Source organism: Grampus griseus, assembly GCF_964374135.1.
Source record: "Grampus griseus genome assembly, chromosome: 12".
In the NCBI taxonomy this organism is placed as follows: domain Eukaryota; kingdom Metazoa; phylum Chordata; class Mammalia; order Artiodactyla; family Delphinidae; genus Grampus; species Grampus griseus.
Window position 1 is genome coordinate 11,061,742 of NC_139006.1, and position 24,889 is coordinate 11,086,630.

Here is a 24,889-nt window from a genome sequence, read left to right on the forward strand (position 1 = left end):
TGTATATTGTTTTAAGCTGCAGAGCTTGTGGTGATTTATTATGCAGCAATAGCTGACCAATGATAGCCACCAACGGCTTCAGGCCTGCGTTCATTCAAGTTAGCAACCCCAGCAGAAGGAGGGACTCCATTGCTCCACACCTCCAGCGGAAAATAGGGACTGCCTCTCACTAATCCAGACCAGCTGTGTGCCTAGCCCTAACCTGCTCCTGATCATTCTGACCAGCCTGGGGCCTCATCCACTCCCATAGCTCCATCCCAACCCTGTTTGCTTAGAGTTGGGGAGAGGCAGCTTTCCAAAGGAAAATAATTGCGCCGATACCAGAAAGAAGAGAAACAGAGGCAGGAAAGCAAAAGCAAGACCTATTTTCTACAAGTAGCAAGGAAGTAAAGCCCACACCTTCACAGAGATACTGTTAACCAGCTCAAGAGAGCAACTTGCAAGCACCGTGTCAGTAAGCGCCTTGCCTGACTACACAGGTAGTACAAATTACCTCCGATACCAGCCACTTTATTAGACTCCATCTCTACTTAACAAAATTTTATTAGCTTACTAGAACTTTCTGCATGCTCCAGAAATTAAGAAACTGCAGCTGACCCTTGAACAACACGGTTTTGAACTGTGCAGGTCCACTTGCACATGGATTTTTTTCAATACATATATTGGAAAATCTTTTGGAGATTTGTGACAATTTGAAAAAACTCAGATGAACCACATAGCCTAGAAACATGGAAAAAACTTAAGAAAAAGGTAAGTCATGAATGCATAAAATATATATAAATATACATATAACATACAAAATATATGTTGACTGTTTATGTTATCAGTAAGGCTTCTGGTCAACAGTAGGCTATTAAGTTTTAGAGGAGTCAACATTTATACATGGATTTTTGACTGCATGGAGGGGTTGCCCCTAACCCCCATGTTGTTCAAGAGTCAACTGTATATTTATGAAAACACATTAACCTACCACTTATTTTGATTTCCCCAACTTGTTTGAATTAGTAAGGTTTTGCTGTAATTAACATTTGTCCAGAAGTTCAAGGCAAGTGAACAAAAGGGTGCCCGGTCATTTCCCTGTAGTTGAGTCATACTCCTAGAAGGGCAATGTCAGAAATACAGAAATATACATGTATATTAAAAAATAAATACATTATCTACATATATTACTTTTGTGAATTCCACTTTGGAAAGAGAGAGAGAAATTTAAGTTTACTTAAAAAGAAAATTAATTTTTTTTAATCTTTTGGCTGCATCGCATGACACGCGGGATCCTAGTTCCCCTGACCAAGGATCAAACCTGTGTCCCCTGCAGTGGAAGCACAGAGTCTTAACCACTGGACCGCCACAGAAATCCCAAAAAGAAATTTACTTTTAAAATTCAAATTTACTACAGTGTAAGTAGTTTGAGGGGCTACGTGTTTGGCTTTACACACTGACATTGGACTTCTACATAACATATGGTGTATTGTTCTTCTCAGTTTCCCGTGAGACACCTTGACTATGATTGTACATTTCAATTTGCTGTCATGGGAAATAAGATGTGTAGTTCACTGAAGTATCTTCCATCTCTCTAACTCAACCCCTCCTCCCACGATTAAGAGTCCAAATAACCCCCCCATATACAAAAATATATGTGTGTGTATATATATATATATATACACACTATCATCCAATACCCTTTTAGACTAAGATACAGTGGTTCCCATTCTCATATTTGTGCTGAAAAACATACCCCCAAAAAAGTTCTTTTGGGAGGATATATGTACCTGAAGGAAGGACATGCAAGAAGTCATGGAGAACAAAGAAACTGGTAAACATATGGGTAAATATAAATGTGCATTGATTGTAAAAAGCAATAACAGGATGTTCAGGAGGAGGATAGAGGTCACGGTTAACTCTCAAGCAGCAGCATCCAATAGAAATAAAAGTTGAGGGCTTCCCTGGTGGTACAGTGGTTAAGAATCCGCCTGCCAGTGCAGGGGACACAGGTTCAAGCCCTGGCCCAGGAAGATCCCACATGCTGAGGAGCAACTAAGCCCATGTGCCACAACTACTGAGCCTGCGTTCTGGAGCCCACAAGCCCCAACTACTGAGCCCGAGTGCCATGACTACTGAAGACCCCACACCTAGAGCCAGTGCTCCACAACAAGAGAATCCACCGCAATGAGAAGCCCGCGCACCACAATGAAGAGTAACCCCTGATAGCCGCAACTAGAGAAAGCCCACGCAAAGCAATGAAGACCCAACGCAGCAAAAAAAAAAAAGTTTTCGATTTGATCACTAAAAAAAAAAAAGGAAATAAAAGTTGAGCCACATATGTAATTTAAAATTTTTGAAGTAGTCACATTAAAAATTTTTTCTTAAAGCAGGTGAATTTAATAAAAATTAAAAGCAGGTGAAATTAATTTTAATAATATATTTCATTTAACTCAATGTACCCCAAAATATCGCTATTTCTACCATACAAGCTGGTGTGATTGCAGGGAAAGTGAGCTTAGAAATCACTTCTCTTTTAAACCTAGAATATACAACATTAACGAAGACTGGGGGCAATGCTCAACTCACACTGTTGGAAGGACTAGAAAGTAATATAACTTTTCTCGAGGGCAATTTGGCAGGATCTATCAAAATTTCACTATGCGTGATTTTTTCTCCAATAATAATACCTCTCCTGAGAATTTTTCCTGCAGGAAATTTCACAAGGTTCACAAAGCCTGAACATTGCTATGAAGCATGGGGTGTTCATTGTTTTGTAGTTTGTGATAATGAAAAAAAGGAAACAACTTAAATGCCCATTGAGTGGAGGATTAACTGGATTATGATGAATCCACACTATGGAATCATCATAACTATGGAATACTGGGTAATCTTTAAAAAGCATTAGCTGAACTTAAATGTAGTGACAGGAAGCCAGGCACAGAAGGCCATATATTATATGATTCCACTTATACGAAATATCCACAATAGGCAATTCCATGGAGACAAAAAGTAGATCAGTGGTTGCCAGGAGCTGGGAGGTGTGAGGAAGGGAAATGGGAAGTGACTGCCAGTGGGTATGGGGTTTCTTTCTGAGGTGATGAGAATGATCTGGAATTAGTGGTGATGGCTGCACAAACTTGTGAATGTACAAACAACCACTGAACTGTACACTTTATTTAAAAGGGTAAAAAAACAAAAAAAAGCAAGTTGCTTACAAATATATAGTGTGTGATCTCATCTATGCTTTTAAAAAAATCTGTATGTTTACATGTTGTATATAATTCATGTGTATGTAAACACACAACTGGAAGGATAAACAACAGTTAACTGGGTTTTTTTAGGGAGAAATAAAGAACTTAAGAAGATTTGTTACAGGGACTTTTGCTTCCCACAGGTGGACTGAATTATTTTAAATTATATGTTTACAAATTTTCCTTTTAAGACAATTAAAATATTTCTGCTTAATTGACAAGCAGGAAGAGTTTTCAAAAACGGGAAACTAGAGTAAGCCAAATAATTAGTATGGTCCTGTTGATTATTTGATATAAAAAATGTAGATAAAAATTATAATTTTTATAATTGTAATTGTAAAATATTATGAATTATATTATAATTTATATATTGGATTGGCCAAAAAGTTCATTCGGGTTTTTCTGTGAGATGTTATGGAAGAACCCGAACGAACTTTTTGGCCAATCCAATAATTATAATGTTATATTTTATTATTCTATTTTATTGATATTATCTTTATATAATTATAATATTATAATAAATTATAAAATAATAATATACATATTCTGCATGTCCCAAATGACATAATGATATGTATTCAGCTTTCTTCTTTGTCAGGTTCCACGCTAAGCCTCTCATAATGGCTTTCTCTCATATAATCTTCTCAGTATATCCTAAGATAAGGGCTATAGTTATCATTCCCATCATTGCCATTTACAACAGAGGAAACAGGCTCAGAGAGATCTCATAGGGAAGCTTAGTAGCAGTGGGCTATAGATATAATTTTTTTTTTTTTTTTGGCTGCACGGCTTGTGGGATCTTAGTACCCTGACCAGGGATTGAACCCGTGCCCTTTGCAGTGAAAGCACGGAGTCTTAACCACTGGACCACCAGGGAATTCCTGAGATATAAATCTGAGTGTGTTTGATACCAGAACCCAGGGTCTTATCCTGCAGCTGGTTAGAAAAGATTGGAAGGCAGGCTGGGAAACAGAGAGCATAAGAAAGTGAAGAAGTGGCAGTGAGTGTCTCGCAGGCTGTACGTGGGGAATGGGGGGTAATCCGTGGTAATCCAGGCTGGGTGACATCTGGGGACCCCGGGCCTGGATGGAAGGTGCCAGCCAGGCTCTCCATGCCTCATTGCCATGGCTCACAAAATTGAGGAAATCAAGGACTTTCTGCTTACAGCCAGGTGAAAGGATGCCAAGTCTGTCAAGATCAAGAAAAATAAGGATAATGTGAAGTTTAAAGTTTGATGCAGCAGATACCTTTACACCTTGGTCATCACAGAAAAAGAGAAGGCAGAGAAGCTGAAGCAGTTCCTGCCCCCAGCTTTGGCAGTGAAGAAGCTGAAATGAACCACGCATGCTGATTTGAACTGTACTGAAATTTTAAAAATTAAAAAGAGAAGAAAGAAAGTGAAAAAGTCACTAAGGAGATAAATATTGAGGACAAGAGCAGTGAAACTTACCTGTGACTTTATATAAACTTAGATGAAGATGCCCATTTAAAGATGGTCCCCAAAAGACAGGCTGTACCCTGAAGCAGGGAAGATAAACAACTCCTGGGGAGGCCAGATATCCCCTGGAAGGGGAGAAGCTGAACTGATTGTCAAGAAGATAGTTTTGGGCAAACAAGAACCATCTTCAAGATTCTAGAGTTTTGTGAGCAAGAGATGCCAAAATAAATCCTCTCGTGAGTGCTACATTCAGTGTCGCCGTTCGTTTCTGTTGGGGCCAACACTCTATTTGTTCACTTACCATTTACTGAATGTCTACCAAGCCCTGTGCTAGACTCTGAAGACAGAGACCCGGATGAAACATTGTCCATACCTTCAGAGAGATTCCAGGCTGGAGCAGGAAGACAGACATGTAAAGTGATTCTTACAATTCAGAGTGGCAAGGGTTCTGATATAAATTTCCACAGGGTGCTACAGGAATACAGGAGAAGGGTACCTGTCCCTGCTGTGTACACCAAGGAAGACTTCTTGGAAGAGGTGACCACTTGAGCCCAAAGAATTTGTGGGAATTAGCCAGGTGAAGGAGGGAGTAAAGGGCATCCCTGGTAGTGGAAAGAGCAAGAACATGGGTGGGGGACATGGGGGTGTAGAAACACCATGGCTTGATTGAAGCAGTCATTGTCAGACATTGCTGGAGCTACAGGGATGAGTGTGGGCTCCATGAAGGCAAAGCCCTCTCTTTGTTCTGTTCCCCATTGTTACTGCAGTATCCAGCATGGTGCCTGGCACACAGTAAAGGTCAGAACTCCAGTAAGGAGTGTGGGAACAGAGGGGAGGAGATGGACTCCAGGGCTGGAGTGTGTGAGTGACTGAAGAGTGTATATGTCTGAAAGGACTTTGGCAATGAACAAATGCGCTGAAAAGTGAAATTTCACATTCCTTGGGGTTTTGCCTTTTGGGAGTTTCCTATTTGTAAAAATACAGATTCATTGCTATTTGACATTGGAATTGTACAACAAAGAATGTTGCTCACCACCCGTTTCTACAAGGATTAAGTCATTAGCCACTGCAGTGATTGACCGACAGTGCACCCTGACAGGAATTCAGGATGAAAACCAGGATGGGGTACTCTGTACTTTAGAAAACAGGCCCCTTACATAGTTAGGGTGTATATTCAGGAGGAATTTTAATGAACCCAGATTCTTGCATCTTCCCACACATAGTAAAGCACTAAAATCATGAACTGAGATACCTGTTACTTGTGACTAGCAGTAACCGTTTACCGAGATGTATGCTTGACTGCACGTATTCCCTCACCAAAATCATATGTATACTGGCCTCTCCCTCTATGTCTTTGAAGCAGTTCCTCAGAGTTACTTAGAGACTCTTTCCCAGGCTATTGTCCTCAATAAGGTCCCTGAATAAAACTGAAACACACAATTCATGTTGTGCGTTTTCTTATTTCCATCGACAGAATGGTCAGAAATACATGCTGAGAAGAAAAAGGAGGTCTAGGGTAGTTAAACCTAAAAGTAACTTACTTATCCAGGAATCTAACCTTCCATCTCCTTTCTATTTCCACAAATGCCCTATATCTTCTGAAGGTGCCCACCTGGAACCCCTGCCTCTCCAGAACCCAGCCGAGAATCAAGACTGCCAAGCCACAAAAACAAAGGTCATAGAGTCCACAGCGGAGCAGGTAAGTTTCTCATTTAGTGTCTCTGTATTCTTATTTTACCCAGAGTTCTAATAAGTTTAGTCGTCTGGGTTCCAAGGTAGAGAATGTATAAAGCAACAAATTAAACAGCAAATTGACAGGAGCAAGAAGCACAGTTATGTTCATAGTTACCGATTGCTGGACATCTACTGCCTGCAGGGTACTTTACTGGCGCATGCCTCATCAAGTCCACTCAATAACCCCCAGAAACGGAGGCTCCAAGAGGGGTAAATAACTTACCTAAGGACACATGGAAACGTAAGCAAACCTGGCAGATAGGAGGAACCAAACCCGTACTCAGTGCCTAACCTGCAGGAGGAATTAAAGAAACAGCAGTCTGGGGCCATTTTGTGTGTGAGATAAGCCCTTCTGGTTCCCACAGATAGCAACGTTCAGACACAAAGGGTCATTCCTGGAATCGTCATGAGAAAAGATTGCATTGTGTCCACTGCGCTCTGTTCAGAGTAAGGGAACTATGTGCTACATTTCAGAAATATCAGATAAGTGGGTGAGTTCTGGCTTTGTCCATGAGCTGTGACCTTGAGCACACTGCCGCTTTTCCTCCTCTGATGGTGAGGGTTATTGTTTGAACCAACAACCTCTGAAATTCTTTGAGTTCCAGGCAGCTTGGACCAACTCCTATCTCTTGGAAGACCTTGGCTGTGGAACCCAGGGTCCATTCAGGACTGAGAGCGCCACCTGGTGATTCAACCTTGTAAGTGAGATTTTTCACTTCCTCCTGTGCCCAGCCAACCCAGTCGACAATTCCAGTTTAGACCTGCAGGATGGTTTTTTTTCCCCTAACTCCTTGAAATTGCTTTTAAAATGTTGTGAATATGTGTATTTTCCTGGTTAGAGGGTACATAGATTTTCATCACAAGTTTCTTAATCCTCCCTTTCCCCAGTCCAAGTTTTTACTTCTGTCAGTAAATGTGAGGCCCAGAGCAGAAGTGATTCATTCTATAAACATGGGCTGGAGGCTGTGACTTTGTTTGGAAAGTTACTTTACCTCTCTGAGCCTCAGCTTCCTCATTTGTAAAATGTCGATAAGATTTGTACCTCCTTCTGAAGTCTGCTCAAAGAATAGGAGGAGAACTTCCATAGAAAGTGTGCCTGGCAAGAGCATTATTATATATTATGAGGAAATTTTCTCAAAATCTTGCAAGAAGTCAGCCATTGGCTGGAAAAGCCAGGATGCAAGTAGGTACTGTGTCTCTGCCAGTTTAGCAGAGACAGGGAATTCTAGACAGGGAATGAAAAAATCTTAGAGTGGATTTAAGTTTAATGCACTTGTCTTTGAGAAATGGGATGGAACTTTTGCAAGGTGGGAGAAAGAATTGAAGCGAACAAAGATCAGATTCTGGGACCCTAAGAGGTTGGGAATTCCTGGCTACACAGCCGAAGGAGTTTGACTGAAATCTTCGGAAAAAGAAAAAATAATGGCATAAAACGCTACCTGACCACGTTCCAGGCCAGTGCCTTGGCATACTGAGAGCCCAATCAAAGTAAAGAGAGGCAGGCTTTTGTAAAATGCCAGCATCTGCTCATAGTAGAGCATCAAAGGAAGCAAGAACAATCTTTTCTCCAGAAGACGTGAGTGGAATGATGGTTAAGGCAGAGAGGAAACTAGAAAAGAAGTGCCCCAAGTTCTCTGAGTCCCTTAGTTGCTTAAATACCTATTGAATGTCCATCAAGTGATGAATGGATAAACACTATGTGTTATCTCCATACCCTGGAATATAATTCTGCCATAGAAAGAAAGGAAATACTGATACCTGTTACAACACGGATGAACACATTATGCTAATGGAAAACTTTATGCTAAGTGAAAGCAGCCAGCCACAACACACAGTGTTTGGTTTCATTTATATGAAATGTCCAGAATAGGCAAATCCGTAGAGACAGAAAGCAGATTAGTGTTTGCCAGGGGTTGGGTGTGGCGGGTGGAAGGAATTGAGAGTAATAGCTAAAGGGTAAGGGATTTCTTTTGGAGGTAAAACAAGTCTAAAATTGATTGTGGTGATGGCTGACAACCCTGTGACTATACTAAACACCATTGAGCTGTAGACTTTAAGTGGGAGAATGAAAGTGTGTTATGTGAAACATACTTCAACAGTGATGTTGAAAAAAACTCTCATTGAACGTCACACATCTGGGTAATCACAATAGATGGATCCTCTATCATTACATAAACTTTGAAAACAAGTGTTAACGGGTATGTAATATTCCAACGGGTGCATATTAGGTAACCAGCAAAGACTGTAGTCTCCAGAAGTTGGTGAGACTGGTTGTCCCTGGGGAAGAGGACTGAGGCCTGGGGGAGGTGGACAAATGGCTCACTTTCAAGATATAATTGCATTACAAAAGTGCTTGGAATTTGTTTGTTTGATTTAACTTTTTATTCACAAACACCAATGAAGTATCTATGTTCTCTGTCCCATCTATATATCATTTTTCCCCTCATTGTTTTGTCACTTTCCCATTTTTTTCTACTTAAAAAAAATTTGTGGTAAAACACACATAACATAAAATTTACGTCTTGAGAGTCCCGTGGTGGCCTAGTGGTTAGGATTCCGTGTTTTCACTGCCATGGCCCAGGTTCGATCCCTGGTCGGGGAACTGCAAGCCGCGTGGGCGTGGCCAAAATAAAAAAATAAAATAAAATTTACCGTCTTAACCTTTTCTTTTTTAACCTTTTTAAGTGTATGGTTCAGTGACATTAGGTACATTCACATTGTTGTGCCACCATCACCACCATCCATCTCCAGAACTTTTCCTCTTGCAAAATGGAAATGACAGATAAATGAAACACCTCCCCATTTCTCTACCCACTCCTCACCCTCTCTACTTTCTGTCTCCAGGAACTGGATTGCACCAGGTACCTCTCAAATAAGCGGTGTCATACAGTATTTGTTCTTTTGTGACTACTTTACTTCACTTAGCACAATGTCTGCAAGGTTCATCTGGACTTTTTTTTAAACCATTAGCATTTTATTAGTTTTCCAGTTAAAAAAACTAGTTAGTTGTCAAAAACACACAATGTCTATTTTTAATATAATAACTTTTTTAGGGGAAAAAAGTAGGAATGAAAACTGTAAAATGTCATCACAACTTCATAAAAAAAAAGAAAATCACACATTGGAATGCAGCAGAAAAGTTCCTGGTGATGATAGTGATTACTTCTAGATGACTTATGGTTACATTTTCTTTTCTCTCTTTGTTTTTTCATTATTCTAGACTAAGCATAACATGCTCATGTTTATAATCAGGAACACAGCAAATGCTATCTAAAAAATAGACAACTTCAGGAAAATGCTTCATCCAAGCTTTCTCAGGATACCCTGAGATTACTAAGTTCTTCTGTCCCCATGAATTCAATACCTTTGTGACTGCCAATCCACATGTCCCGATTTGGAGTTAGGAAGGTAACATTTGTGTTGGCCGACAAATGCACTCAATAGGTGAGGATGAGAGCAGAGAACAGGAGTTGTTTTGTTTTTTGTTTTTTCCTTTGGCCACGCAGCTTACAGGATCTTAGTCCCCTGACCAAGGATGGAACCTGGGCCCCTGGCAGTGAGAGCGCAGAGCCCTAACCAGTGGACTGCCAGGGAATTCCTGAGAACAGGAGTTTGATGGGAGAATGTATTCACCTGAGTCATCTGGCACAACTGGCTCCCAGCAGGTCTCCTCCTGGATAATCCTGTTGTTTCCCACCTTGGAGTCGTCTTATGGGGGGAAAGTGGTCTGTTCCAGAGGTACTGGCTCTGGAGAGCTGCCTATAGTTCAGTAACTTCACAGTGATAACTTGTAATTGGTTGTCGTGGACGTATTTACACCATGGAAATTGGCGGACACTACAATCACCCTCACTGCCACCAGCCGAGCATCTGTGGTTCCACATTCACCAGCACAGGCTGGGCTCCTTTCATCCTTTAGGATGAGTGAGCCATGCATCTCTTTTCAGCTGCTGGTTGCCCATTTCTCAGGGCACTGGATGATCACTTTCCTCATGCCTCAGTAAGCAGCATTTTATCTTCTGAGGGTGGATCTGCTTCCAAGTCCCGTGGTTCTTTGTCACTTGGAGACACTGAACTTCAAGCTCTTGGTCTTGAGTCCAGAGAGGAGACGCTGGGCTTTGGTCAAAAATAGATTCATTTTGCAACTCTGTATTTTTCGTTTTCCCGTCTCATCCTGCCAGCTTTGTTTTTGGCCGCACCTTGCGGGATCTTAGTTCCCAGATGGGGGATGGAACGCAGGGCCCCAGCAGTGAAAGTGTGGAGTCCTAACCACTGGACCACCAGGGAAGTCCCCCAGCCAGCTTCTTTTTGGAACTTCACCTGATTTGGAACTTTCTTGCTACAGCACCTGCACCTCAATTCTTTTCTTCTGGGCAGAAGGCAGAGGAGAGGTGAGAGAAGGTGGTGTTTGGGGAAGGGTTAGCAGGCTTTCTTCTCCAGAGAAGAAGCCAGGTTGATTTTGTTGCCCCTGGTTTCTGAGGCACCAGCCTGTGGGTCCCCGACCCATCCAAGAAGGCATGAGTAGGATTTTGACATCCACCTCCTAGTAATGCTTTTTTTAAAAATTAATATTTTATTGGAGTATAGTTGATTTACAATGTTGTGTTAGTTTCTGCCTGTACAGCAAAGTGAATCAGGTATACATACATATACATATATCCACTCTCTTCTAGACTCCATTCTCATATAGGTCATTACAGAGCACTGAATAGAGTTCTCTGTGCTATACAGTAGGTTTCCATTATCTTTTATATATAGTAGTGTGTATATGTCAATCCCAATCTCCCTTTTTATTCCCCCTCCATAGTTCTAGTTCTATAGTTTTATAGCACACGGTAGGCATCCCACTAGACAGACCTCTCAGTAATTCTTGAAGTGAGGGGTCCAGAGCTGGACCTGAGGGGCCAGGCTGCTATCTGAGCTGTTCCCAACTGGCCCGCCCTTTCTGAGCCCCCAGGAGAGGTTGAACGGAGAAGCATGTTGTTGCTAAGAAACCTTTCAGCATTACCTCTAGGGAGGGGACTTGGCAAGAGGAGTAGTGGGGCGGAAATAATAGGTGGCTGGATGGCTTCAAAGACCCAGGCTGCAGGAGCGCTGGCTCTGGAGTCAGGCAGGAGCCCCACCCCATTCCTCCCACCAAGACTGATCAAGATGACACTGCCTCATGGGACTTTCCTGGCGGTCCAGTGGTTAAGACTCTGTGCTCCCAATGCAGGGAGCACGGGTTCGATCCCTGGTCGGGGGAACTAAGGTCCTGCATGCAGCACAGGCGTGGCCAAAAGAAAAAAAAAAAAGATGACACCCCCTCAGACCTGGGTTCAAATCCAGACTCCCCCATTTACTTGAGATGTAAATTGGCCGCTCTGAGCCATATGTCAATTGGGAAGGGTAATGAATGAATGGACACAAAGCACCTAAAATAGAGTAAGTTTTTTCAATTCTTGGGAGGTGAAAATGAAACAAAACAAAAACAGCCATGTGTAGCAGCCTGAGCTGAGAGGTGTTTGAGCCTCATGTTTAATATCTGGTTGCAGGATTTAGGAGTCCTGACAGGTTCTGTTGGGGCGCATCTCAAATGACAGACCCCAAAGCGATGCTTTAAAGACTTTTGAGTCCCTTACTTTATCTTCACGGCCATCCCATGAGGTAAACATTGACTATAAGGTGCAGATAAGTGAAACTAGGCCTTTGAAAGACCCCTACCTTGCTAGAGACCCCACAGTGAACCCCCAACTCACCCCCAATGTCACTGTTCTAGGTAGGGCATTTTCCACTGTCCAGAGTGGCCTGAAACACAACTGGATGTTACGGCAGGGCACTTCCTAACAAGTCCTATCTCAGAGTCAGCAACAGCCTTCCCCAAACCAGAGAGAGTGGGTGCTTCCTGGGCCAGCTCTGTCCCACACTGAGTAGTCTGGAGGCTTCCTTTGAGCCCTGCTCAGGGAAATGCCCATGTCTGCTGGTCTGGTGACATCCAAAACATCCAGGCTATAAAGAAAAATATACTGCCTGCCATTCCAGTTCTACAAGGATTAAGCCGCTAGCCACTGCAGTGGCCCACAACAGTGCAACCTCTGGGGAATTCAGGATGGAGAAAACAGGAAACATTCTGTGCTTTGGATATACAGGCCCCTAAATGGTTAAGATGCATATCTAAGGAAAAATTTCAAATGACCCCCAATTCTTGCATCTTTCCGTACATAGAAAAATGCTAAAATCATTAACTTAAGATGTCTGTTCTTTGTTGTTATCAGTAATCTTTTGATGCTTGACTACATGTTTTTCCCAGCGAAAAAGGTCATGTACATCCTGGATTGTACTTTACCTCTTCGAGTGGTTCCTCAGAGCTAACTGAGAGACTGTCTCTGGGGCTGTGGTCCTCAGTAAGGTCTCGAAATTCAACTTAACTCATAACTTTTACATTGCACATTTTTCTTTCAAGTAGACAAGACCATGGCAGCCTTTGTGTAAGTGACAAGATTGGAACTTGGTTTGGCAGGAATTGGAGTCAGACAGACATGGGTTCCAGACCTGGCTTTACCACAAACCGGCTTTGTGACCTGGAGCTTAACTTCCTAGCTGTGGGTTTCTCACTTGTAAAATGGGATTGAATGATTCTTTAGGTCCAAGGGTTGGAGGGAGGGCCCAGTGAGATTAAGTTTCTAAAACTGCTTTAGAAAAAGGCCCCAGCTATGCAAATGTGAGGTGCTCTAATCACTGTTGTAAAATATCCTGTGGGAGGTTGATCCTTGTAGGAGTGGAGAACTGGTCAAGAGACTGTCCATTTGATTCAGCAAATATACCAGGAGGGTGTGCTCTGAGCAAGTCCCCCTGTGAGGCACCAGTAGGGTCACAGAAAATTCCAGACCCTCAGCTGAAAACTTGTCACTTATTAATTGTACTTATATCTTGTTAACTTCAGGTGAGGATATGAGGTGTTTGTCAGGAAAGCTTGAGCAGCTTCAATATCAAAACCAATCAACTTTCATTGGTCTATTTAACAAATATATATTGGGTGGTAACCGAGGTGCCGGGCACGGGGAAGACAGGACAGTGCGTCCTGGACATACTTTACTTTCCATCACCAAGTAAAAGATGAAAAACAGAAACAAAAGGGGGAGAGGAAGGAGGAAAACTTTGAGGAGCTGGCTGAAGAGGTAAAATCATTGAGCAGAAGAGGAAAAAAAGGAACCGTGCAGCATCATGTCTCAGTTCATGGGTGAAACATACACTTTTAGTGGTTTCAAGAGGATTTCCTCATGGAAAACGTATTTCAGTAAGGGGCCTTTGGGCAACAGATCGAATGATTTTCTTAATAGCATTGTTTGTTTTTTCCCCAACATTTTATGATGAGATGAGGGGGAAATGTTCGAACATAGAAAAATCCAAAGAAGGGGAACACTCCCATATCCACTTCCTAGAGTCTACAGTTAATATTTCACTCTATTAGTTGCAGTTTTGTTTCTTTCAAGAGGAAGTTTCTGGTAGGGCTGTTTCAAGGATCAGCTCTTCCTGAGTATATCATAACCGTGTTTTCCCTAGGACAGAAGGCTGGGATGGGGGTGTGGCAGGAAGAGGGGGATTTTAGACTGGGAATGAAGTTCTCTGGGAACCAGACTGGATGGGGGTGGGGGAACTAAAAAGGAAAAACAAAAAAGCTCCCGGAACCCAGTTCCGCTGCCCTGGCTCTTACTGTGTGGTCTCAGCCAGTTAACCGGAGGACCAGAGTCTCGTGGCTGCTCTTGGCTGGAAGGTCTAAGGGATCATCTTTCTCCTGCTCTAGACTTGCCTTCCTTCTGCAAAGGGTAGAGAAAGGCAGCGATGGCGGCCCTGGCGTCCGCCCGGGGCACAGGAATACAACTAAGAATCCCTAGAACAGCTAAGCCGAGGGGACCCTGAATTCTGCCCCTTGTCAGGCGACCCCTCCGGCTCGCGACGCTCCTCCGGGCGCCGCATCCGGAGCGCCCGGGAGGTAGCAGCCGGCGGGCCGGGGCGAGGGTGCCGTCTTGCAGCAGCCGCAGGCCTTTGCCCGGCCCAGCCTGGCTGAGTGGGCTCGGGGAGGGACCAGCTTCTGTGCTCCTCCCCAGGCCTGCCCCGACCCGGCTCGGCGCGCCCCGGCGTGCGCCCTTTGCGTAAAGCCCTCCTCCCGGGCCAAGGTAGAGGAAGTTGGGCTCCCGCCTGGATGGGCGGGAGGGAGCCCAGCTCCTGTTGTTTTCCGCCAGCGGGAGTGGGTGGCGGGCGCAGGGGGCGGGGTGCGCCCTCCCACCCCGGGCCGGGCGCTCGGGAGAGAGAATCGCGCTCGGAGACCAGCGCAGCTCCCAGACCCTGACATCGGGCTCACCCCAAGCATCCTTCCTGGGGGTTGCGGAAAGTGGAGTTACTCCGTCGTTCCGAGGACCTGGGAGGAGCACTCAGTACTACCCCAGGAGCAGGAGTCCTTGGGGGCGCACACCCAGCCAAGCCGGAGCCTGCGTTTCCCGAGGGGCCCCTGCCCGCATCTGGGGCGAGATGGCCGCAGGCGTCCGGGCGTCCGAGCCCCGGGTCCTCGTCTGCCTCGGGGCGCTACTGGCCCGCTGGGTCGCCGCAGGTAAGGGGCTGCGATCTGGAGGGAAAAGTTGAGTTTTGCCAGTCAACGGTGGGGAGGGAGAGCCGGGGACCGAGTTCCCTCCGACTCTGCCGGATCCAGTTGTGCCGCGGCCCCGAAGTCGCCCCGGGAGGATCTTGAGTTTCCTGCTTGCAGCTTGGCTTTTTGCAGGAAGGAATTTTCCCGGACGCTTGATAGAAGGCGAGACATCCCCACCCTTGGAGTGGGCAGCCGGCGAGGCTCGAGGGGCCTCCGGAGAGGTGATGGGAAAATTGGGGAAATCGAAGATGGGAGTTTTGAAGATGGGAAAATTGAAGAGGCGTAAAATATTTATTTTTATTTTTTTTAAGCGTCGGATGTAAATTCGCGTTCTGGTTTTACGTGCTGTGATGGTTCTCAAATTCGAGGCTCCTTTATTTTCCTCTCCTCCCTCTGCCCAAGGTTGAACTTGCACCTGTAACCTGTGAATTTCCCTACACACTCCTGCAAGCCGACCTGTGTGGACTGTCGCAAAGTTGTGCTTTTCTCCTTCACTTAAATAACAAAACAAAACAAAACTTTTACTTTGAAATAATTTCAGACTTACAGAAAACTTCCCCTACACTTGACATCACCTCTTACACTTGACATGATTGGCGAAAGGTCTTAAACGGTTCATCTCTGCTCTGCCTTGTAACAATAAAGAATAGAGGGTTGCTTACAAAAACACATAGAATTTTAAAAAGATTGAAAAATTACTTTTGAATTTAATTCACCAGCGAATGCATGTGAGAGGACTCGGGTTGAGGGAAAGGAGATGCAGTTTCCCAGAATACTTGCAGAGTCCTATTTTCAGGGTTACCCAGTCCACCACACCCAGCTGATCTCTTGTAGGTTCCTAGAGGAATTGCCTGCCCTACCCCGAGCTTCCTAGCAGCAAGTGCCCAAACTTCCTAATTGTGAGGCTCTCCCATGTTTTTATTTTGCTTTGTTTTTAGCAATTATTTTGAAATAGTAAAATTTCTCATGAGCTAGATTTCTCATTTAAATGGAAAACTCTGAGCATCTGGCAGCACATGGCCTGCTTTCCCACGTGGAACTGAGCAGTGGTTACCCATTTTCATCTAGGGCAGGTGACTGCAAATTGGTTCCCCCTCTCCCTGCTGCAGTACTTACCCCTGGCCCACTACAGCCATGGACATGACCTGCTGGCCCCTCCAGGCATATACTTAGTGGTCACTGTGCTGTGAGGAGGAGAAGCGGACACACGGCCTCCAACTGGCCGACCCTGCAAGTTAAAGGTGATTGTGTATTCCCTTTTCCCCAGCTGTGCGCAGCGTGTACCGCACTGTGACTATCAAGGGCCTCGGGACATCAGAACCCTGAGCTGAAATCTGTACTGGAATGAACTGGCTGCAGCTCACCTCACAGGGAGGCTTCCTCCACTGCCATGCCCAGTTATTTTGATGCCCAGGCCAAGTTCACCTTTGTGTACAGTGCCAGGGGGCTTGCCTCGCTTGATGTATTTTTGGTTTTTTATTTATTTTATTTTTTAAACTTTTATTATTTTTTATTAATTTTTATGGGAGTATAGTTGCTTTACAACGTTGTGTTAGTTTCTGCTGTACAGCAAAGTGAATCAGCTCTAAGTGTACACGTATCCACTCTTTTTTAGATTTCCTTCCCATTTAGGTCACCACAGATCATTGAGTAGAGACCCCTGTACTATACCTTTGTATTTTTGTTCTTTGTTTTTCAAGTCAGAAGTTGTCTGGGGGGAAAATATTGTCTTTCTCCTGTCACTTAACTCTGGACAATGTTCATGCCCCCCACTGTCACCTCAGGTTGTAAACCTGGGGTCATTCCTGGGGAAAGGTTGGTAGGGAAAAGAATAAATGTTTGAGTACAATGTCAACTCTGTAAATGATAATATGAAGGCAGCGCTGGGAAATGGTTGCTTCTATTGCCCCTTCCTTTGGTCCGTATTCTGCATTTAAGGTTGGGGGACCTTCGGGGACCCTCTGGGCACCTGGTGGATGACTTCTAGTAACACAAACTGTTACTGTGTCTTATTGTCTCACCCTTCTGGTTGGGAGACCAGAGTAAATTCCTGTGACCTGGAGCATTGAAGACCTGAATAGCAGTCCCAGCTCTCACAATGGCTTGTGTGGGACCTTAAGTAAATCACTTAATCTTTCTGAACCTCAATTTTCTCAACTGTAAAATGAGGGGGTTTAGGATGATCAATCATGGAACTAGTGCACCCTCAGGGACCACTCTTTCCTTGTCCATGTCAGACATCACTAATTGATGACTGTAATTCTTCTCCACTGAGCCCTGACTCAGCCTGCCCTCACCTTTAACCCAGCCCTCAGGACTGAAGGATCTCTAAGGTCACTTTCAGTGGTTAAAAAGAATGGAGTGAGCAAAGCCAGGAGAAGTGAAATGCCTTAAAATGGTGTATTTTGTGGTTATGTCATTCTACTCCTTGGAGGAGAAGACGATGTTAGCTCAAGTTCCAAGACTAAAGTTTCGCCAGGGCTTTTGCCAAGGAGCCGGGGAAGGGACAGGTCTGCAGATCTCGTGAACACACGTTGCATCTGTAATTCTCCCGTACTTCTCTCCTCAGTGGGGATTGCCACTGAGAACTTGGGTCCCCAGGCCTAATTGTTTAAAAATAATTCTCACTTGCTTTTTAAAGTGATTGTTCAGAAGCGTTTCTTGCTTGTTTCAGAATCTCTAGCTTTAGGTGACATTTTCTGCCTTCCAGCAAGTGGCTTAGAATTTTTTTTTTTTCCATCTTGCCCTGGCTTTGGGGAATGGTGTGGCCAAAATGGGGAAGAAGTCAGAATGTCCTGTGGCTCCAGGCTGACTGATCTTTCAGAGGGAGCCCCTTCTAACCAGACAAAAGGCCAAATACAGATAACTGTTACTCTTTCTTTTATGAAAGGGAAGGTATTCCAAAGGCAGGTAGCAGTTAATTTTTTTATAACAACCTAATTGAGATATAATTTACATAGCATACACTTCACCCTTTTAAACTGTACAATTCAGTGGTGTTTAGTATATTCACAAGATTATGCAACCATTACCACTAATTCCAGAACACTAATTCATCACCGCAAAGAGAAGCCCACTACTTAAGTATTAACAGTCACTCGTCACTACCCGCCCCCATCCCCAGACAAGCCACTTCCCCAGCTCTAGACAATAGCTAATCTACTTTCTATCTCCATAGATTTGCCTATTTGGACATTTCATATAAGTGGAATCACACAATATGTTGTCTTTTATGACTGCCTTCTTTCACTTAGCATAGTGTTTTCAAGATTCATCCATGCTGTAGCATTCGGCCTTTTTATAGCCTAATAATATTCCCGTTGTATGGATATACCACATTTTATTTATCCATTCATCAGTTGATGGGCATTTGGGTTGTTTCCACCTTTTGGCTGTTATGAATAACTGTGAGCATGCATGTACAAGTTTTTGTGTAGATATGTTTTCATTTCTCTTGGATATACACCTAGGAGTGGAATTGCTGAGTCATATGATAATTTTAACCTTGTGAGGAAATGCCAAACTCTTTACCAGTGTAGCTGCACCATTTAAAAATCCTATTAACAATGTATAATGGTTCCAGTTTCTCCACATCTTTGCCAACACTTGTTATTGTCATTGATTTTAGCCATTCTAGTGGGTGTGAAGTGTTAGGTATCTTACCATGGTTTTTTTTTTTTTTTTTTTTGCTGTACGTGGGCCCCTCACCGCTGTGGCCTCTCCCGCTGTGGAGCACAGGCTCCGGACGCACAGGCTCAGCGGCCATGGCTCACGGGCCCAGCCGCTCCGCAGCATGTGGGATCTTCCCAGACCAGGGCATGAACCCGTGTCCCCTGCATCTGCAGGGGGACTCTCAACCACTGCGCCACCAGGGAAGCCCTTTACCGTGGTTTTGATTTGCCTTTCTCTAGTGACTAATGATGAGCATCTTTTCATGTGTGTATTGACCTTTTGTCTATCTTTTAGAGAAATGTCTATTCAAATCCTTTGCCCATTTTTAAAATGTATTATTTGTCTTCTTATTGTTGAGTTGTGAGAGTTCTTTATATATTCTGGATACAAATCCCTTCTCAGATGTGATTTGCAAATATTTTCTCCCAGTCTGTGGGTTATCTTTTCACTTTTTTTTTTTTGTATCCAAACTGTGTTTATTGGGATGGTTTCCCATTCATCTTGATTCAGGGCGCTTTTTTTTTTTTTAATTAATTTATTTATTTTTAACATCTTTATTGGAGTATAATTGCTTTACAATGGTGTGTTAGTTTCTGCTTTATAACAAAGTGAATCAGCTATACATATACATATATCCCTATATCTCCTCCCTCAGGGAGCTTTTAATACTGCTTCCGTCTAAAGGAGCATCCTTCTGTAAGCCTTGCTTTTCCTCCTGTAGGCTGGCAGAGGACAGTGGAGCAGCCAAAACACAAAACTACTGTCTGTGCATATGGCTAAAGGTGGTGGTGATTTTATAGCACCCTGGACATTTCACGTCCATGAGATAGGAACTGGGACTCTGCACCAGGCGCTTCTTCTTGTGTTTCTTCTCTTCCAGAGAGGGATGAAGGAGATCCTTTGCGAGAAGCATGTTCTCATGGGTAGATCGTCACCGCTGGAAAGGTCTTTTCACTTTCTTGATGGTGTCCTTTGCAGCACAAAAGTTTTAATTTTGATGAAGTCCAGTTGATCTATTTTTCTTTTGTCACTTTACTTTTGGTATCATATCTAAGAAAACATCGCTTAACCCAAAATCACAGAGATTTATTCTTTTGTTTTTTTTTCTAAGAATTTTATAGTTTTAGCTCTTACATATAGATCTATGGTCTATTTTGAGTTAATTTTTTTTTTTTTTTTTGACCTTGCCACTCGGCTTGTGGGATCTTAGTTCCCTGACCAGGGACTGAACCTGGGCCATGGCAGTGAAAGTGCTGAGTCCTAACCACTGGACTGCCAGGGGACTCCTGATTTTCAGTTAATTTTTGTATATGATGTGAGGTAAGGGATCCAACTTCATTCTTTTGCATATGGAAATCTGATTGTCCCAATACCACTGTTGAAGGCAGTTTATTTTGTAATGAAATATCATCTTTCACAAAACCCCAATATATTCACGTACTTTGAAAACTTCTGATGTGGTGGGAAAAGAACTGAATGGAGAGATCTAGACTCTAGTTGCATGCTGCTCCCTTCTCATTGTAGGACTTTGGGCCAGCCCACTTCCCTTCTTTGCATCACACTTCTCTCATCTATTGAATGTGACAGCATGAGTAAGAGACCTTGTATTTGGGCACTGGTTGTGGAGGGGGCTGGAAAATTGTGACACTTCTCAGCAAAACTGGCTGCATTCGCTTCTGTTTACCTGGTGGCAGTCTTATGCCAAATCAATTGCCTTAGCATTTGTCAGTCTTTTTTTTTTAATTTTTAAAAAACGCTTATTCAGCTGTGCCAGGTCTTAGTTGCAGCACACGGGATCTTTTAGTTGTGGAATGTAGGATCTAGTTCCCTGATCAGGGATCAAACCCAGGCTCCCTGCACTGGGAGCGGGAGTCTTAACTGCTGGACCACCAGGGAAGTCCCAGCATTTGTCAGTCTTGAATGAGCATCAGAATCACCTGGAGGGCTTGTTAAAGTGCAGAGTTCTACCTTCCACCACCCACCCCTGGTTTGTTTCTGATTTAGATGTTCTGGGTGGGACCTGATAATCTGCATTTCTAACAGTGCTGCTGCTGATCCGGGCTTTTCCTTCTGCCTGGGAACCCCAGCTTCACCTTCACCTGGCTAATTCTTTCCTGTCCATCAGATCTCAGTATGGCTTCCTGGAGGAAGCTTCCCTGACAAAAACCACAGCTGGACTTAGGAGCCCCTTCTCTGAGCCACTGTTGTCTTATTTATCACACTGCATTGTAATTGCCAGTTTATTGTCTGTTTTCTCCACTAGACTGTGAGATCCTGGTGGTCTCTGTTTTGCCCACCATTAGCTCCCCAATGCCTGGCACAGAGCATGCCCCAAAGTCCTCACCGTGAGCTTGTTCTTGCCTGGAGCTGCTGAGAGGTCTTGCACTGGACTCGAGATGGAGAGAGACAGAGAGAGCAGCAGGAAAGAGGGAACAAAGCCAAAGCCCTCTTCCTTCCCCTCTTCTGGATTGCTAGGCAAATAAAACCACTGGGGTCCTGTATCAGTTATTTATTACCACAGCAATGCTGCATAACAAACAATGACAAAATGGCAATAAGTGCTTATTGCTCAAGGGTCTGTCATGGTTGTCAGTTGGCTCTGCTGATCTTGCCTGGGCTCACTCACATGTCTGGGCGTCCACTGAGTGGCTGAAGACTGATCTAGAATGGCCACAGCTGGGAGGATTGAGACAACTGGGGACTGCACCATATAGTTGTCATCCTCCCCCTGGCACATAGCTAGGCATGTCCTTCTCAGGGTGGTGGCAGAAGGTGAGAGTGAGCAAGCCCAGTTACACCAGTGCTTTTTAAGCCTCTGCTTGAACCGCATTTACTAACACCCCTTTGACCAGAGCAAGTCACATGGCCCTGCCAGAGTCAGAGTGGGAGGGCGCCACAGAGTGACATTGTGAAGGGCATGGATAGTGGGGAGAGGGGGTTATTAGGGCTGTTTGCAATTGTGATTCACCACAAGTTCATTACTGTCAGGTACTGGCCAATTATCCCGACAGGGTGGGGCTCTGTGTGTTATTGCATCTCAAAAACACATGCCTGATTTTTAAAAAATCTTAATGAAGAGGGACTGTGCAAAAAGGGAGATCAAGAAAGGTGGGGCTTCCCTGGTGGTGCAGTGGTTGAGAGTCCGCCTGCCATTGCAGGGGACACGGGTTCGTGCCCTGGTCCAGGAAGATCCCACATGCCGCGGAGCGGCTGGGCCCGTGAGCCATGGCCGCTGAGCCTGCGCGTCAGGAGCCTGTGCTCCGCAACAGCAGAGGCCACAACAGTGAGAGGCCTGCGTACCGCAAAAAAAAAAAAAAAGGTGGTAACAGCCTGACCTTTCCTCACTCAGGACTGGAGGCTGTCGTCATTGGAGAAGTTCACGAGAATATCACGCTGCGCTGTGGCAACATCTTGGGACCGAGGGGCCTCATAACCTGGTACCGCAATGACTCGGAGCCTGTCTTCCTCCTGTCCTCCAATTCCAGCCTCCTGCCAGCCCAGCCACGCTTCTCTCTGGTGAATGCCAGCTCCCTGCACATGGAGGCGCTGAGCCTGCAGGATGAAGGGAACTACACCTGCTGGGAGGTCCTGAACAAGACTCGGTGGTTCCAGGTGTGGCTGCAGGTGGCCAGTAAGTGGTGGGTGGGGACTGAGACTGGCTGGCATGGCGCTCAGAGCCTGGGACCCGAGGAGGCCTTTGGAGTCAATGGCCTGGGTTTCATTCTGGGCTCTGCTATCTGCAAGCTAAATGACATCTCATACCTGTTATTTCCTCATCAGTATAGTGGAGATAAAAGGGATTCTTGCCTCATAGAATTGCTGTGAGGAATAGATCCCAGTTTATCTATATACAGTGCTGTAAATGGCTCCTGGCATATTAGTTAGCTTGTTAATATCATCCTCACTATCAATCTCATTTTATTATGCAACAAAGTCAGAGTATAACATAATCAAGTCAGACTGACTGAGTTCCAATCCTAAGGCTAGGTCACCTTGAGTAAGTAAGTAGCTTAATAACTCTTTTTCAGTAGCTTTGGTTTTTCTTATTTGTTAATTGGGGACAATGCATTGCATACCTTATCAGGTATATGCTCTTATGCTGTAGCGCTAAATGCAGGGCTTGGTATGAGCTACTGTTACTACTGTCTTTCCTAAATCAGTCTGTCAATATATATGCATGAATTTAGAGCAAGGGTTGGCAAATCATAACCTGTGGACCATTTCTAGCCTGTTGCTATTTTTGTATGGCCTGCAAGTGACAAATTTTTTTTTACATTTTTAACGGTTGAAAAAAATCAAAAGAAGAATGATATTTGTGACATGTGAAAATTATATGAAATTCACATTTCGGTGTCCATAAATAAGGTCTTATTTGAACACAACAACACTCATTCATTCCCATGTTATCTCTGACTGCCTTTAGTGCTACAACCTCAGAGCTGAGTGGCTGTGACACTGATTGTGTGTCCTGCAGGGCCTAAAATATTTACTCTCTGGCCCCTACGGAAAAATTTGTTGGTCACTGGTTTAGAGGGATATCCACATTCTATACCCAGGGTGTGTCATTGAGTAGAAATACCCATGTGATCACTATTGCTCCCTGATTTTTCTCATCTATAAATTATTTACTCATTCCTTTAGTCAATATGTATTTATTGAGATCCCAATGCCAGGCACTATTCTAGGCACTGGGCCACAAGAATGGACAGGTCAGAGAAGGTCTATACCCGTGTGGAGCTGACATCCTAGTAGGAGAAGACAGACAATAAGCAGGTAAACAAATGCATCAGGCAGTTTCAGAGTGACAGGTGCTGTGCAGAGAATTGAGATGGGGTGATGCGATCAGATCCTCTGAAACATTTTACATTTGTGGGTCAGAGAGGAGCTTTTGGAAAGAGTGACATTGAAGCTGAATGATACGTAGGAGCCAGTCACATGAAGATAAGAGAGAGGGATCCAGGCAGAAATTGAACTAGTGCAAGATGGGTTGAACATGGTGCATGTGTGGATGAGGAGAAGGCTGGTGTGGTGGGAACCCTGGGTGTGAGAGGGCAGGACGTGTGAGACATGGAAGGCAGGGCCAGACCATATGGGGCCGGATAGGACTGGTGTTATGGGTTGAATTGTGTCCCCCAGACAGATAGGTTGAAATCCTAACCCTCGATACCTGTGAACGTGACCTTATTTGGAAATAGGGTCTTTGCAGATATAATCAACTTAAGATGAGGTCATTAGAGTGGGCACTAATTAAAATTGACTGGTATCCTTATAAGAAGAGGAAAATGCATGCAAAGACAGAGACACAGGGAGAATGTCGTACTGTGGCAGAAGCAGAGATTGGAGTAATGTAGCTGCAAGCAAAGGAATGCCAAAGATGGACGGCCATAACCAGCAGCCAGGGAAGAGACAAGGAAGGGTTCTCTCCTAGAGCCTTCGGAGGAGTACAGCCCTCCTAGCACCTGATTTCATACTTCTGGCCTCCAGAACAGTGGTAGAATCAATTTCTGTTGTTTTAAGCCATCTGGTTTGACTTACTTTGTTAAGGCAGCCCCAGGACACTAATACACCTGGTCAAAAATTGGGATTTTATTCTGGGTGCAGGAGGAACTCCTGGAGCTGTAAGCAAGCAGGGATGTGGTATCATTTGAATTACACGTGGAGAATGGATGTGTGCGGTCTCAAGAAAGACTGGTAAAATAAGGAACAAGGAAACCAAAAGCAACTATACTCCATTAAGTTCTTTTAAAAGAACTTAAAGAAACTAAAAACAAAGAAACAAACAAAAAACCACACAAGGAAGCCAATCGGCGGTGTAAGATATTAGTGGCCAGAGTCAGGGTAGCAGCACTGACCTTGGTGAAAATGTACAGGTTCAGAAAATATTTTGGAGGTACACCTGCAAGATTTGCTGGTGGATTAGAAGTGGAGGATGAAGGAAAGAGAGGCTTCAAGGACACGTCTAGATTTTTGGATGGTTTGTACGTTTTCCACCAGCTCTTAAGGCTTATGGAATTTGCGAATGCAGTGTTTTTGGGTCTGGAGACGCCATGGATGAATTGCTGAATGGCCAGGAATGAATGTGGGTGTATCAAAAAATGTCACCCAATTTGGCCCAGTTCTGATTGGTTCTCACTGTGAGCCCATGGGCGGGTGCCAACAGGCCTCCCTCACTCCAGCTGTCAAACGGTA

The 24,889-nt window shown here is 44.2% G+C and overlaps 1 protein-coding gene and 2 pseudogenes across 3 annotated transcripts in view; 2 read left to right on the forward strand and 1 right to left on the reverse strand.

The window, feature by feature from the left end:
• The first annotated feature begins 4,357 nt into the window (after window positions 1-4,357).
• On the forward strand, window positions 4,358-4,570 carry LOC309831029 (large ribosomal subunit protein eL38-like; annotated as a pseudogene). The gene has a single exon. The product of its transcript is annotated as a large ribosomal subunit protein eL38-like (transcript).
• A 10,001-nt stretch (window positions 4,571-14,571) lies between these two features.
• Window positions 14,572-24,889, forward strand: part of VSIG10 (V-set and immunoglobulin domain containing 10) — a 36,950-nt gene continuing 26,632 nt past the window's right edge. Inside the window, exons 1-2 of the mRNA XM_082668213.1 lie at window positions 14,572-14,992; window positions 22,050-22,331. Of these exons, the coding sequence (XP_082524339.1) occupies window positions 14,914-14,992; window positions 22,050-22,331 (361 nt within the window). The 5' untranslated portion in view covers window positions 14,572-14,913. The remainder of the gene's footprint in view (window positions 14,993-22,049; window positions 22,332-24,889) is intronic.
• On the reverse strand, window positions 19,363-19,613 carry LOC309830965 (small ribosomal subunit protein eS27-like; annotated as a pseudogene). The gene has a single exon. The product of its transcript is annotated as a small ribosomal subunit protein eS27-like (transcript).